Source organism: Raphanus sativus, chromosome 6 (genome assembly GCF_000801105.2).
Source record: "Raphanus sativus cultivar WK10039 chromosome 6, ASM80110v3, whole genome shotgun sequence".
Classification (NCBI taxonomy): domain Eukaryota; kingdom Viridiplantae; phylum Streptophyta; class Magnoliopsida; order Brassicales; family Brassicaceae; genus Raphanus; species Raphanus sativus.
Window position 1 is genome coordinate 53,488,588 of NC_079516.1, and position 13,719 is coordinate 53,502,306.

Genomic DNA, 13,719 nt, shown 5'->3' on the forward strand with positions numbered 1-13,719 from the left:
CTTGTATTGTAATCTTTACAACTCCAATTAAAAAAAATTAGAGTACTAGTATATTAAAATACCTTCCTGATGTCACTATAATAACAGATAGATTCGCAGTGCTTTAAATTTTACTCGAACCATTCTGGCAAAATCTGTGACCACTAGCTTTAAACCTAACGTCTCGATCTATGACAGTGCCAGGTATATATATACGTACAATATACCTTACTTAATTATATGTTCATCCTTATGTGTCTCAATGTGATTATATATACTTAGCTCACAATTTTTTGATTTAGAGAAAGCTCACAATATTATATAAATATATATACTGTTTTTATTTGTATATAGGTGCAAATAAATACGGGAGGAAGAAAGGAGGCCCCCATGATTCAGCGTTGACCCCTAATCAAGATGAGTTTGAATGGATCAAAGACGTATGGAAGGGAGAGTACTCGCCCAAGATCAAGACGTTCGTGTGGTCAGTTATTCAAAAAGCAATCCCGCTAGGCGAACATCTACAAAGAAGAGGAATTAGACAAGAAGCTAAGTGTATAAGATGTGGAGAGATAGAAACGGAAGCCCACCTTTTTTTCAAATGTGATTTTGCGCAAAGAGTATGGAGCTTCATCGTTTTGTCACCAGTGTTTGACCCCAATGACCAAACGGGAGTCTCATCGGCGTTAGTGACTTCACGCAGAAGTACTTGTCTCCCCCCGCTGGGAGTTTCTACCAACATTTTACCTTGGATCTTCTGGGCGATTTGGACAGCTAGGAATATCTTGATCTTTGAGAATAGGACTGTCTCCGCAATGGATACAGCAACCAGAGGGATTAGACTAGCAAGGGAGTGGATCCAGGCTCAACCTCTCAAGGAGAAGAATGAAGGCACGCAAACGAGGAGATCAGTAATTCCTAGGGCATCGATCCCCCACAATCCGCGACTAACCTCATCGATTTGTAAATCTGATGCAGCGTGGGATAGGGGATCAAACACGGCGGGACTAGCTTGGATCATAACGGATCCCTCTCAGGACTTGGAGATGCGAGGAGGCCAAATTCATCACAACGTCTCTTTACCGCTTACGGCAGAGGCCTTAGCGATGAGAGCAGCGCTCCACGCAGCAGCTTCTCTTAGGATCACCAAGCTTCGGATGTTCTCCGACAACCAAACCCTTTTCAGGGCAATTATCCGACAAACGCTTTGAGAAAGAGATCTATGGTGTCGTCAAAGACATTGAATCGCTTACTTTTCTGTTTGTCGACATTTCTTTTGTTTTTTTTCCAAGGGCTGAGAATGGGCAGGCTGATGCTTTGGCCAAATTCATTCTCAGAAACCCAAGTCATGTAATGGGCCGGCCCACGGGCTAAATTCTTTTATTTTTTAATGCAAGCTTATCGTGAACAAAAAAAAAAAAATACGGGAGGAAGTCATTCCTGTAAATAATCAAGTAATCATTTTATCTTCTTGTTGTTATTACATTAGTGATATTCTTATCGAGGAAAATAGAGTTCCCTTTTAGCAAAAAGAATAAGAAAATAGAGTTCACAACAATAACAATAAGAGCTGTCTTGGCAAAATAAAATATGTCCTATGAGTGTAATAATATGCATTTGTCTATTATCGTTTAATATATTGATTTGAATTTTTTTGTCAAATGTTTTATTAGAAACAAAGTTATTTGATATAATTTAAAGGAAAAGGAGCCACAACATGTGTTTTTCCACTTCTGCATTTATTTCTTTATGATGAGCCTGTCTTTTTGTTTTTGCCCTCTTCTTGTTTAATGTTCCTCAAGTCTTTCAAGTATGTGTATGTAATACTCCCTCTGTTTCATTATAAGTGTGGTTTTAGACTTGTGCACACAGATTAAGAAAGCATTTTAATTTTGCATATTTTCAATATAAAAACATCATTACCGATACAATTCAACCAATAGAAAAATAGAATGGAGAATAAAATTAATAAATTTTGCATTGAAACTATAAAACGACACTTATTTTGCAACGAAAAAAATTCTCTAAAACGACACTTAATATGAAACGGAGGGAGTAAGTAATAACGTGGTCTTTTTCAGTATTCTTATACAGCCATTTTGTAATGTTAGTTTCTTATTACACCTAGGGTGTTGAATTCAACACTCTAATTTACATTTTTTTACAATCCACATCATCTTCTCTTCTTCCACCTATAAATTCAACACATGTACAAATTTTATCTCTACAATAGTTTTGTTTAAAAATATTCAACACCCTAATTTATATTCTTATTTATATAACTTAGTAGCTATATATATTAATTCAAAAATTTATTGTAATTAAAGTAAATAAATAAAATGACATAGTTTAAATAATTTTTATTTTATTTTTATTTATATCTTTACTAGTTTAAGAAAATAATATTAAAATATTATTTTAAAAACAATTATACAATAACACAATTGAGTTCATAAAGTTAATATTAATAAAAATAGAAATTATAAGAAAAATTGGCACTTTTTTATTCTATATCCAAAAAGATGAAACTAGTCTCTATTTATAGATAATTAAAAATGTTAAATTCTGGTATAATTTTTATTTTTTTAAAAAATATATTACTATAAATTAATTAAATTTAAATTACTAGGTGGAAATAAAAAAGAACAAAAACTAGATAACCAATAATAAGATAACAAGAGTTAGATTGAAGCCCAATCTATTTGCTTTCAACTAGTTAATTTTAACACTTGTGAATCTACGTATGAATTTTTTTTAATTCAACACCTATCTTACATTGGTTTCAACAGTTGAATAATTTATTCTAACAGATCCATTGTAGATAGTCTTACTAAAGATTGACCATTATTTGAGAAAGGAAAAAAACTATCGTTGTTAGCATTATAAAAGTAGGATCTCAATTTCAGGAATTTTGGTTTACAAAAATATACATCACTTTATTATAAATAGAATGTGTTTTTTCTTAGTTTATGTATGCTTGTAATAAAATTATCAAATTACGGGTTGTAGTTTATACTAATAAAATTATATATGCACATGACTTATTTAATTCCCTTTATTCTTTTTAGAATATATTAAAAACCTTGACGACATATAACGAATTAACGATATATTATATATATGGATATGGACCCAATCTTCTTTTCTTGCAGAACATATTTCTCACCACTTAAATTAAAAGTCACTCTAATGGAATCTTCCGCAATTATGGCGATGGCCACAGCTCCAATCAGACTAAATTCTACTGCCCCCGCTTTCACCTAATTTTCTTAGTATTGGGATTGTAGTTTCATTTTCTTCGTTAATTATAAGATTTTAGCGACCACTCCAACTGTATGCTTGAATCCAGACATAGTCCTATGTCATATATTCGTTCTTCAAAAATATACAGTAAAACAAAAATGTCATAAGACGATTAGAGAATTATATCAAATGAAGTTTAATATAGAGTTAAAGATTGTATATATACGTACAAGCACAAGTCTTGTATAATTAATACAAAAGGTTGCACGTCAAAACAAAAAATGCAAATGGTTGCTGGTGATGTGTGAATGAATGAAGGAATGAATGGATGGATGGAATTGGATCATCAACGGGCGAATTCAAAATAGCAAAAATCAGGGGTTTAAAAAAACACTATAGATGATGAATGATGATTTGGGTAAATACTACAAATTAAGAGAGTTTTGTCTGCTAAACAGGCAATAGTGATGTGTTAGCACAACGCTGAACTGTACATGTAACACTCCTTCAGTTCATTGGTTAGCCTATAATATGAAAATGACACGTACCGCATATTAACTGGACAATTCTGATGTGGCAATGTATTTAATTATTTGATTTTACATATCCCCTATATATTAATCCTGGAACATTACAACATGTTTTGTATCCACTTGTCATCACTACGATGATTCTCAGAAATCCTTAGAAAAATATATTGGTTCATATACATATATATTATACTTTTTATTAAACTAATTATCATATTAATTAGTAGTCTTAAATTCTTTCCTTAAATAAAAGCTACGTAAGTTTATTTCCTTAAATAAAAGCTACGTAAGTTTATTTCCTTAAATAAAAGCTACGAAATTACCTAATATGATTAACGTATATATGATAATTAATGAATACAAATCAAAAATAATTGATAAAAAAAATTGTATCCTCTACATTTTATTTTAATTAATATTATAAAAAAATCACTTAAACATATTTAAAAAATAGTTTTTTCATATATGGTATATTTTGAATTTTTTAAAACGTCTATAAACTACCAAAAATTGTAAGATGTTATTAAGATGATATTTTTTAGAACGGAACCTGATCCGAAACGAAATATTTTGGATATCGAATATATCGAAACCAGATTTATATACTTAAATATATTAATTATTTTTAGAATTTAATATCTAAAAGAATATATAAAATATATAAAATGTTATTAAGTTGTCCAAAATACTTGAAAATATTTACAAATAGTTAAAAATACATGATTAAAATAGTTAAATGATATTCAAAATACCAATACTTCAAATATCTATTGATTTCTTATCCGAATATTGAAGCTAACCAAATTTTATGTTAAGTTTAAGTATTTTAGCTTGCATTATACACATTTATATGCTATAAATAATTTTTTATTTTTATATTTTGAAAAATTTAAAGTATATACAAATTTAATTTTTTTTTAAATAAAATGAGTTATCTGAGTCCAAATCCAAACCGAACCCGCAGATCCGAATCGGATCAAACTCACAAAAAATTGAAACATAACTGGACCGAACCAAACCAAACTGAACTAAATGGTATCCGAATGTCCACCCCAAATCAAATGTAAAAAAAATCTTGATAACAATATGCATTCTAATTGTAATATTTCAATACAACATATTTTAAAAAACTCACTCCGCGCATGGCGCGGATTATCATCTAGTTTATGTATTATTGTCAAAAAGAACAATGACTAATTAAACAAAACCATCTATCTTATTAAAACAGAAACATCCTATTGACCTAACATTTATTTTGTAAGTTTTAAATTAAATACACATTTATACTTTATAGTTAAACATACATTAAGTCACTAATGTTCTTTTCTTTATACTACTATCCATGTTTCCAAACAATATACTTATTTCTTTATACTACTATCAATATTTCCAAACAATATATTTTTATACTACTATCAATGTTTCCAAATAATACAATAATTAATCTTAGTTATTTTATATCTATCATTTTCTCTTTAAAATTTTGTAAAAACGTCATAATTTCATAAATTGCAAAATAGTGAACTTTAAAATTTCGATTATAAGATTACAAATTATGAAACTATTACAATTTATATCCAATTAGATTACATATCGGTCATCCATCAGTTTAATCGGTTAGTCTCGGGTTTTAGTGATTTTTTAATATGAATATTTAAAAAACATAAATTGAATTGTCAGATCTCCGGATTAACCGGTATAATCACAATCGGGTTGAATTTAAAAATACTGATTTAAATGCAAAAATATTTTAAATACACACTCTTTAAAAATAACCAAAATATTTGTTAAATTATTTGTGAAATTTTTCATCGTAAAATATTCCGCGCTTCAAAAGCGCGGGTCAAAATCTAGTAGTGTGTTAAAAAGAAAACAGAACCATAGAACACAAGAACAACAAACTGAGTGAGGTCCGTATCATAGTGTACGTAATTTATTTTAAGCTTAGAATACTTTTACTAATGCTTAGTTTAACTATCTCGACATAAATAAAAAGGTATTAAAGTAAATACTAGTATAAAGTTTGTGAATAGTTGATTAAAAACAGGAAAGCACGATTCTTGTCTTGCTCCTTACAGCTTGCAAAATAATTAATAACCTTTTTCGTTAACATAAATCGAATGCTAGTTTATAAGTTTAGAGCAAACCAAGAAACCCCCAATAATGTTGCTGTTTATAAGTTTAATAACCACTTACCTCTCTAATAATCTACTTAATCACCGTTTAGTGTTTTCCCATGCTTTCATGTACGCATTGAGTTATTAGTTCAGTTTTTTTGTAACGATTTAAAGTTTAGATCGTTCCTTTCTTAAACTAATCACAACTACAAACCTAGCAAGCACATGATGGTTAGCTAGTTATACTCGGTTTTAGAATTTGAATTTTGCATATAAACAGAACCATTTTCATAAAATCACAATTTAACTTGTTTTTTGATCACTTGTTATATAATTAACTAAAACGTAAATCATACCGTTTAAACTATATATATTTTGTCTGACCACCCATAACATGTGTACACATGTCATCATCCAAGTAGGGAATATTGTTTTGTAGAAACTATAATCTTTGTCCAAAAAAAAAAGAAACTATAATCTTAGTCTGGGTATTAATTTAACTGAAGTAAACGCTTGAGACACCTACCCAATTGATAGATCATGAAATAGAATGAGGGTGTCCATTGTTTATAATTGATGTTTATGAAATCCATTGTGTTATATATATTCATATATCATTGAACTATAAAACATGCAAACTATCATGTATCCACTATCTAAGCATTATAACGTGCCACTATATGTACGCAAATATTCACATGGTCAAGACTTAAAAGTCCCATTATCAACATTATATGCTCATTTTTTATTTTGTAAATTACAAAACAGAGCGAGTTGAATAAATGATAGTGACAATAATCGTTATGAGAGTAAGAGAAATGCAATCATTTCGGTAGTCCAATGTTACAGTAGTATATATGTTTCTTCCAATACGACTATAACGTAAAAGCCAAAGAGAAAATTAACGAGTATAGAACGTTAGCGACTATTTATATCGAACAAGAATTATGAAAATAAATCGTACTATAAAATAATATATTTTATTTTGGGACAATATAACAAAATACTTGTGTACGACATATGTTTTTCTAAAGCAACTAGTAAAACACTTTGAATTAGGAACCTAATAGGTTAAACAAAACACTATAATTAATTAATTATATTATAATGTTAAGAAGATATTATTTGATTATTTTTTTGGTTCAACAAGAAGACATTATTTGATTACTAATGAAATTTGGGAGAATGACAGTGTGAAATCTAAAAATATGGCAATGTAGAATAATAGAGATTTATTGAAGAGAGAGGGAGAGAATATGAAAAAAGAGAAATGGTGCCAGCTATGAATTTGAAGGATCAAAGCTTTCTTTCTCTTAAGGCTAAAGCTGTCATCTCTTTCTCTCTCTTCCTTATAGTGCTCTGTTTCTCTCCACATTCACACACACATACACACTCTCTCTCTCTCTCTCTATCTCTCTCTAGTTCTCTGTTCCTTTACAATCACTTCTCTTTTCAAAATCTCGAGAGGAGAAGAAGCAAAGAATTTTGAGGAAAAGGATTGGAAAGCTTATACGCATTGGACTGTTCTTGATGATTTGAATCGCTTGAATCAAATCAAAAGCTTTTTTTTTTTCATTTCCAAACAAGAACCAATGGCGGTTTGCTCTAACGTTAATGGCGATAAGAAGCACTGGTGGTTCACTCAAAGAAAGGTAATATAATCTCAAACTCCCTCTAATGAGAATCACCATCTAATATTAGATTCAAAGATTTTGACTTTTTGTTTTGTTTTGTTTTGCTCTGTCTCTTTAGCTTGTTGATAAGTACATTAAAGATGCAAAGACTTTAATGGCAAGTGAGGAGCTAAACGACGTCACTTCAGCTGTTCATTTACTTGACGCAGCCTTGTCCATATCTCCTCGTTTGGAGACGGCGTTAGAGCTTAAGGCTAGATCTCTTCTCTTCCTCCGTCGTTTCAAAGAAGTCGCCGATATGCTTCAAGACTACATTCCCAGTCTTAAGCTGGCTGCTAACGAAGAAGAAGCATCACCTCCTTCATCGGAAGGCTCCTCCTCATCCTCATCCTCATCCTCTCGCGACGGAGTCAAGCTTCTATCAGACGCGTCTTTGCCGGGACGTGAGTCGTCGTTTAAATGCTTCTCGGTTTCTGATTTGACCAAGAAAGTGATGGCAGGGATCCGTAAAAAATGCGACAAAGAAGGGCAATGGAGGTATTATTTTGTAGCGTTTTTTCAATTACTTAGCGTAAACGCACCGCAGAAAACGCAAATGATATTTAAAACGCTTTGTTTATATATTTCTTCAGGTACGTTGTGTTGGGTCAAGCTTGTTGCTATCTGGGACTAATGGAGGATTCGATGGTTCTACTCCAAACCGGCAAACGCATCGCCTCCGCCGAGTTTCGTCGCCGGAGTATTTGTTGGTCAGACGATAGCTTCACTCTCCTTTCCGAATCCGCATCAACGTCTCCACCACGCAACCTCACGGAGGGTGAGAACTTCACTCACCTCCTCGCTCACATAAAGCTCCTTCTCCGCCGACGCGCCGCTGCGATCGCCGCACTCGACGCCGGACTCTTCTCCGAGTCAATCCGTCACTTCTCAAAGATCGTCGACGGTCGTCGTCCTGCGCCTCAAGGATTCCTCGCCGAATGCTATATGCATCGAGCCACCGCGTACAGATCCGCCGGTCGAATCGCGGAGGCGATAGCTGATTGCAACAAAACGCTAGCTCTTGAACCGTCGTGCATCCAAGCGCTGGAGACTAGAGCCGCGCTTCTGGAAACGGTACGGTGTTATCCAGATTCGCTTCACGATCTCGAGCACTTGAAGCTACTATACAACACGATTCTACGCGATCGGAAACTTCCAGGTCCGGCGTGGAAACGACACAACGTGAAATACAGAGAGATCCCTGGGAGACTTTGCGTGTTGACCACGAAAACGCAGAAACTGAAGCAGAAAATCGCAAACGGAGAGACTGGAGACGTCGATTATTACGGTTTGATCGGAGTCAGACGCGGTTGTACCAGATCGGAGCTGGATCGAGCTCATCTATTGCTGTGTCTAAGATACAAACCTGATCGAGCCTCGTCTTTCATCGATCGGTGTGAGTTCACCGATCAAAACGAAGTTGATTCGGTTAGAGATCGAGCGAAGATGTCTTCGCTGCTGCTCTACCGTTTGATTCAGAAAGGATATGCCGCCGTGAAGGCCATCATTGCCGAGGAGGTGGAGGCGGCAGAGAAACGGAGAAAGAACGCTGCGGCAGTTCAAACTCCCGCTCAAACTCAAACGCCAATGCACAAGATTGAAGAACAGAAAGCGGTTAGAAAAGCCGTTATGGTTAAGAAAACCGAGTTCACTGAACCGAAAGCAGTGGAAAAATCTAAGATAACCGAGAATACTGAACCGAAACCGGTTAATTCCAATGCGTACCAAGGAGTTTTCTGTAGGGATCTCGCTGCTGTCGGGAATCTACTAACCCGGGCTGGTTTTAACCATCCAATTCCGGTTAAATATGAAGCCCTCACCTGCTAAAACATTGAACCGAACCGAGTATTATTTTCCACCAAGTCAGCGAATAGAAACGATGTCGTTTTCTCGTTTCTTAACCACTCGTCTATGAACAGAAAAAAGAAAAATCATTCAGCCGTCAGAAGAAAAGGGATAATAAAATAATAGTATATGGATGATTGGATATGAAAACGATGTTTAGGTATTGCAATGAAGGTTGATCCACACAGGAAAATTTTGTAACGTTACTTATATCTTCAATATTCGACTATTTCTTTAAATGTGCAAATAAAAGTCACAGAATCTCAAATTTTCACACGTAAATTAAATTATATTTTTTGAGCCAATGGGCAATTGAATATTTGGTATAGTTACGGGTTCACGAGATCTGCCTAGAAATCAGTTGTGAGTCTGACAGACGTTAGTAATATTCGGATGAACCCTATCTACAAAGTTCGGCTCCTATTCAATGCATTAATGGTATTGGGATGATTTATTTGGCAGACTTCATTACGATTACCTAAATTAAATTAAATTAAATTTGAAGTATCATATGCTACATGTTGTATCTATCTTATTATATTGGACCTAATATTTATTTTGTAAGTTTTGAAATTAAATATACATTTATACTTTATAGTTAAACCTATATTAAATCCCTAATATTCATTTCTTTATACTACTATCCATGTTTCCAAACAATATACTTATTTCTTTATACTACTATCAATGTTTCCAAACAATATATTTTATATACTACTATCAATGTTTCTAAACAATACAATAATTAATCTTAGTTATTTTATATCCATCATTTTCTCTTTAAAATTTTGTAGAAACGTCATAATTTCATAAATTACAAAATAATGAACTTTAAAATTTGGATTATAAGATTACAAATTATGAAAATATCACAATTTCAATCAAATTAGATTACATATCGGTCATCCATCAGTTCAATCGGTTAGTCTCGGGTTTTAATGACTTTTTAATATGAATATTTTAAAAAACTAAATTGAATTGTTAGATCTCCGGATTAACCGGTACAATCACAATCGGGTTGAATTTAAAAACACTGATTTAAATACAAAAATATTTTAAATACACACTCTTTAAAAGTTAACAAAATATTTGTTAAGTTATTAGGGAAATTTTTCATCGTAAAATATTCCGCGCTTCCAAAGCGCGGATCAAGATCTAGTAATAATTATTATTATTTGCAGTGAGATGTGTCGTTGTATTTGATATGAACATTACTTAATTATTTTTAAAATTTTAGGAACTATGGTCCTAAAACTCATCTATCTTCTCAATTGTGATCGAAGCCCCTCAATTTTTTCAACACACGTAAGCAAAGAAACACCAAAAACCATAGCATATCATTATTTGTAGGGCATGTCATAGTATCAAACCCTTAAAACTAAAAAGAAAAACATTGAGCTTACAAATGTCATATTATTCCCTAGTTGTTGCCAGACCCAGTCCAGGATGAAGCCCAAAATCATGGGGGCGTTTGGGTCGTAAGTCTTTATAAAATTTCAATTCTTGTTCGTAAACAGAAAATTGTACTTGTAGTCGTTAGGATGCAACTAACTGCACTGTAAATGGAAGTAGGTTGGTGACAATAAAAAAAAGTGACTGGAGGGTCAGTGAAGGAGTATAACAAATCAACTGCACTATATTCTCTCCGCATAGGCATAAAAAGCAAGATATGACTCATGGTAAAGATCCGAATGAAGAGCAAGCTTTGACAGGGTGATCCTTGTTTGTGGTTCCTAGCTAAGGTTTTTCATATGGAGAAAGCTAAAGGCAACAACTTAGACATCCCCAGATGAATAGGCATGTATGTTATAGTTGATACTCCTTGTATAACAAATCATTGATACTCTCAACTTTTTACTATTATGTTTCTGATTGTAGGGTATTCATCTATAACAAAGTTTAGTATTGCATAATAGCTAAGTTTTCTTTGTTCTCGGAGATTCTAGAGATAAAACTAACCATTATTGACTTCATGACTAAATAGTTGTTCGAGCTTAGATTAGCTAGGTTTTGGTAGTAATACTAAAAATAGTTGCAGTTAGAAATGAATAGTCGTACTATGTACTAGTATGGTCTTTCTCAACACAATACGAAACGGCAAATAAATGAATGTGGGGAACACGTAGTTAGATGAGCAGTAAATGGGAAACATATTTTTGTTGGTTGTCCTCATACTTTCATGTAATGTGTTAGATAAGGAAACTTGTAAAATTTAATTCTCCAGGGATTCCATAAGATTCCTTCGAATATAATTGGTTGTTCAGTATTTGAGCTGCCAAAGGATATGGCCGATGATACCTCTTAATTACGTTGTTTGCATCATTGCATGTATATGTTAACCAATGTAACTCGTTTAGCATGAAAAGGGACCAAATACAACAACTACATCTTATCACTTTGTTCCAAGTTTCAGATTTAAAATGACCTCCGTCTTTTACATTTAACGTCGATGCGTATAGAAAGCAAACGGGTGATAGTTCTACACGAGGAAGATCTAATCGAGAGTTTTGAGGTTTTTTTGTCAGCAAAATTTCTCTTACCGTCTTACTAGAAAACCGAACTTTTTGGCCATTAAGGTAAAAAATGAGTATTACCACATTACAGAAAATGTTTGAATCGTATCACTCAAATGGAATCACAAAAATAAGTTATACTATTTTAAGTTACTTATTTATAAATGACATAAATATTTGTAATACAAAAGCAATTATAATAATTGATGTTAATTTATAGTAATTAATTCTAACACCAGATCACTAAAGTGGTATAATTTCTATTAATTTATATCATTTTAAACATAATTGATGTTATTATATAAATTTAAACTCCTTCCATTTCAGTTTAACGTTGTAGGGAAACATTTTTTAAAAAGATAAATATCGTCTTAGAATTTCATTACAAAATTTATTAATAAGATTATCCGGTTTATTATTATATTGCTTAAAATGTGATTAGTGTATGAATATTATGTTTTTATTTAGAAAATATACAAAATCATATTTTTTTCTTAAACTGTTTGTATAAATCTAGAACGACAATTAAAATGAAATTGATATAATATCAATTACAAGAATTGATACATTTAGGTTATGGTTAACATATATATACTATTAAAATATGAGCATAACTTATTGATAAATGTTATATCTAACTATGTATTTTATTTATCTAAGAGGCTATTCTATCAAATTAAATTAATGTTTAACACAGTTATGATTACAAAAAAATTCAAATATAAAAAATCAAAATTTTCAAAAACATAAAACAAAATCTAGTATTCTATTAAAACAGAAGTACAAAGTACAAAATAATCATTGTCTACTTTTAAATGGTTTCTTACAAATTTTCATTCATTTTTATTTAACTTTACCACTTCGTTTATTACAAATATAAAACATATCTTATCTCTTAAGTGTTCTATTACACTATTTTCGCTTTTCCGGACTAATTCATTAATTTTATTTACTATTAAAATTTAACATCATTTATTTATGTGTTAACTATGATAATTTAACAAATTTGTATGATATTGCTACATTTGTAACAAAAATTCAAACTGGTTAACAAATATTTTTTATTTGTTTTCAAAATCACTTAGAGATAGAAACTCATATGCTCACTTGAGAATGAAGCGGTTTTTTGGATAACGTTTTTTGGGTTTAAAAATTAAACTGCATTCGGATATTAAAAATTTCTGGAAAAGATTCGAACCGGATCCGCTTGTAAAAATCTAAAAATATCAAAATAACTAATAACTTAAATTATCTTATACAATTTATAAAATCAAAATCAAAATCTGTATGGTGCACTGATCAAACTCTAATCGTTCAATAGAATGATTCAAGTTTTGCTTTTGTATTATATGAATAAATCTAAAGTCTTTCTAATATGATGTAAAGGTAATATTTTTCTTTTCTTCATCATCTTATAGTTTCACCTTTTTAGGAAATTGCAACTTTTTCTTTCTTTTTATGGTTTGTGAATCCATTTTTGTTGGAATCCATTATCTTCAGTGGAAAATATGAAGAAAATCTTGCAAATTCAAAGGAATAGAAGTCTACGTGGAAAGCGGTTGATGGATAGTTTACTGACTAATTCGTTTCAATACCTCCTTTACAATAAAAATTAAAGATGACAATAAAGAAGAAGAATTCATTTTAATTGTTTTACATTTTTTCTGGATTTACTTTTTTTAGTCTTCCAACTTTTTCATTGATGTTCTGTATTTTTATTTTATTTGCATTCTTTTTATTCAGATTGTATAATCAATATAAAAGAGATTTTATTGAAAAGTATTTTAATATATTTATCTATGAACACAAATTTGATATA

At 31.5% G+C, this 13,719-nt stretch overlaps 1 protein-coding gene across 1 annotated transcript; it reads left to right on the forward strand.

Moving 5' to 3' along the window:
* The first annotated feature begins 7,122 nt into the window (after positions 1–7,122).
* Positions 7,123–9,616, forward strand: LOC108807374 (uncharacterized). Its single transcript, XM_018579652.2, has 3 exons — positions 7,123–7,521; positions 7,622–8,040; positions 8,136–9,616. Exons 1-3 carry the CDS (start codon positions 7,462–7,464, stop codon positions 9,367–9,369), a joined length of 1,713 nt encoding a protein of 570 aa, XP_018435154.1. The 5' UTR covers positions 7,123–7,461; the 3' UTR covers positions 9,370–9,616.
* Positions 9,617–13,719: the final 4,103 nt, after the last annotated feature.

Coding starts and splice junctions, on each gene's coding strand:
- LOC108807374 (XM_018579652.2), top strand. CDS start 7,462: ATGGCGGTTTGCTCTAACGTTAATGGCGATAAGAAGCACTGGTGGTTC. Junction 7,522..7,621: donor GGTGGTTCACTCAAAGAAAG/GTAATATAATCT, acceptor CTGTCTCTTTAG/CTTGTTGATAAGTACATTAA. Junction 8,041..8,135: donor GACAAAGAAGGGCAATGGAG/GTATTATTTTGT, acceptor ATATTTCTTCAG/GTACGTTGTGTTGGGTCAAG.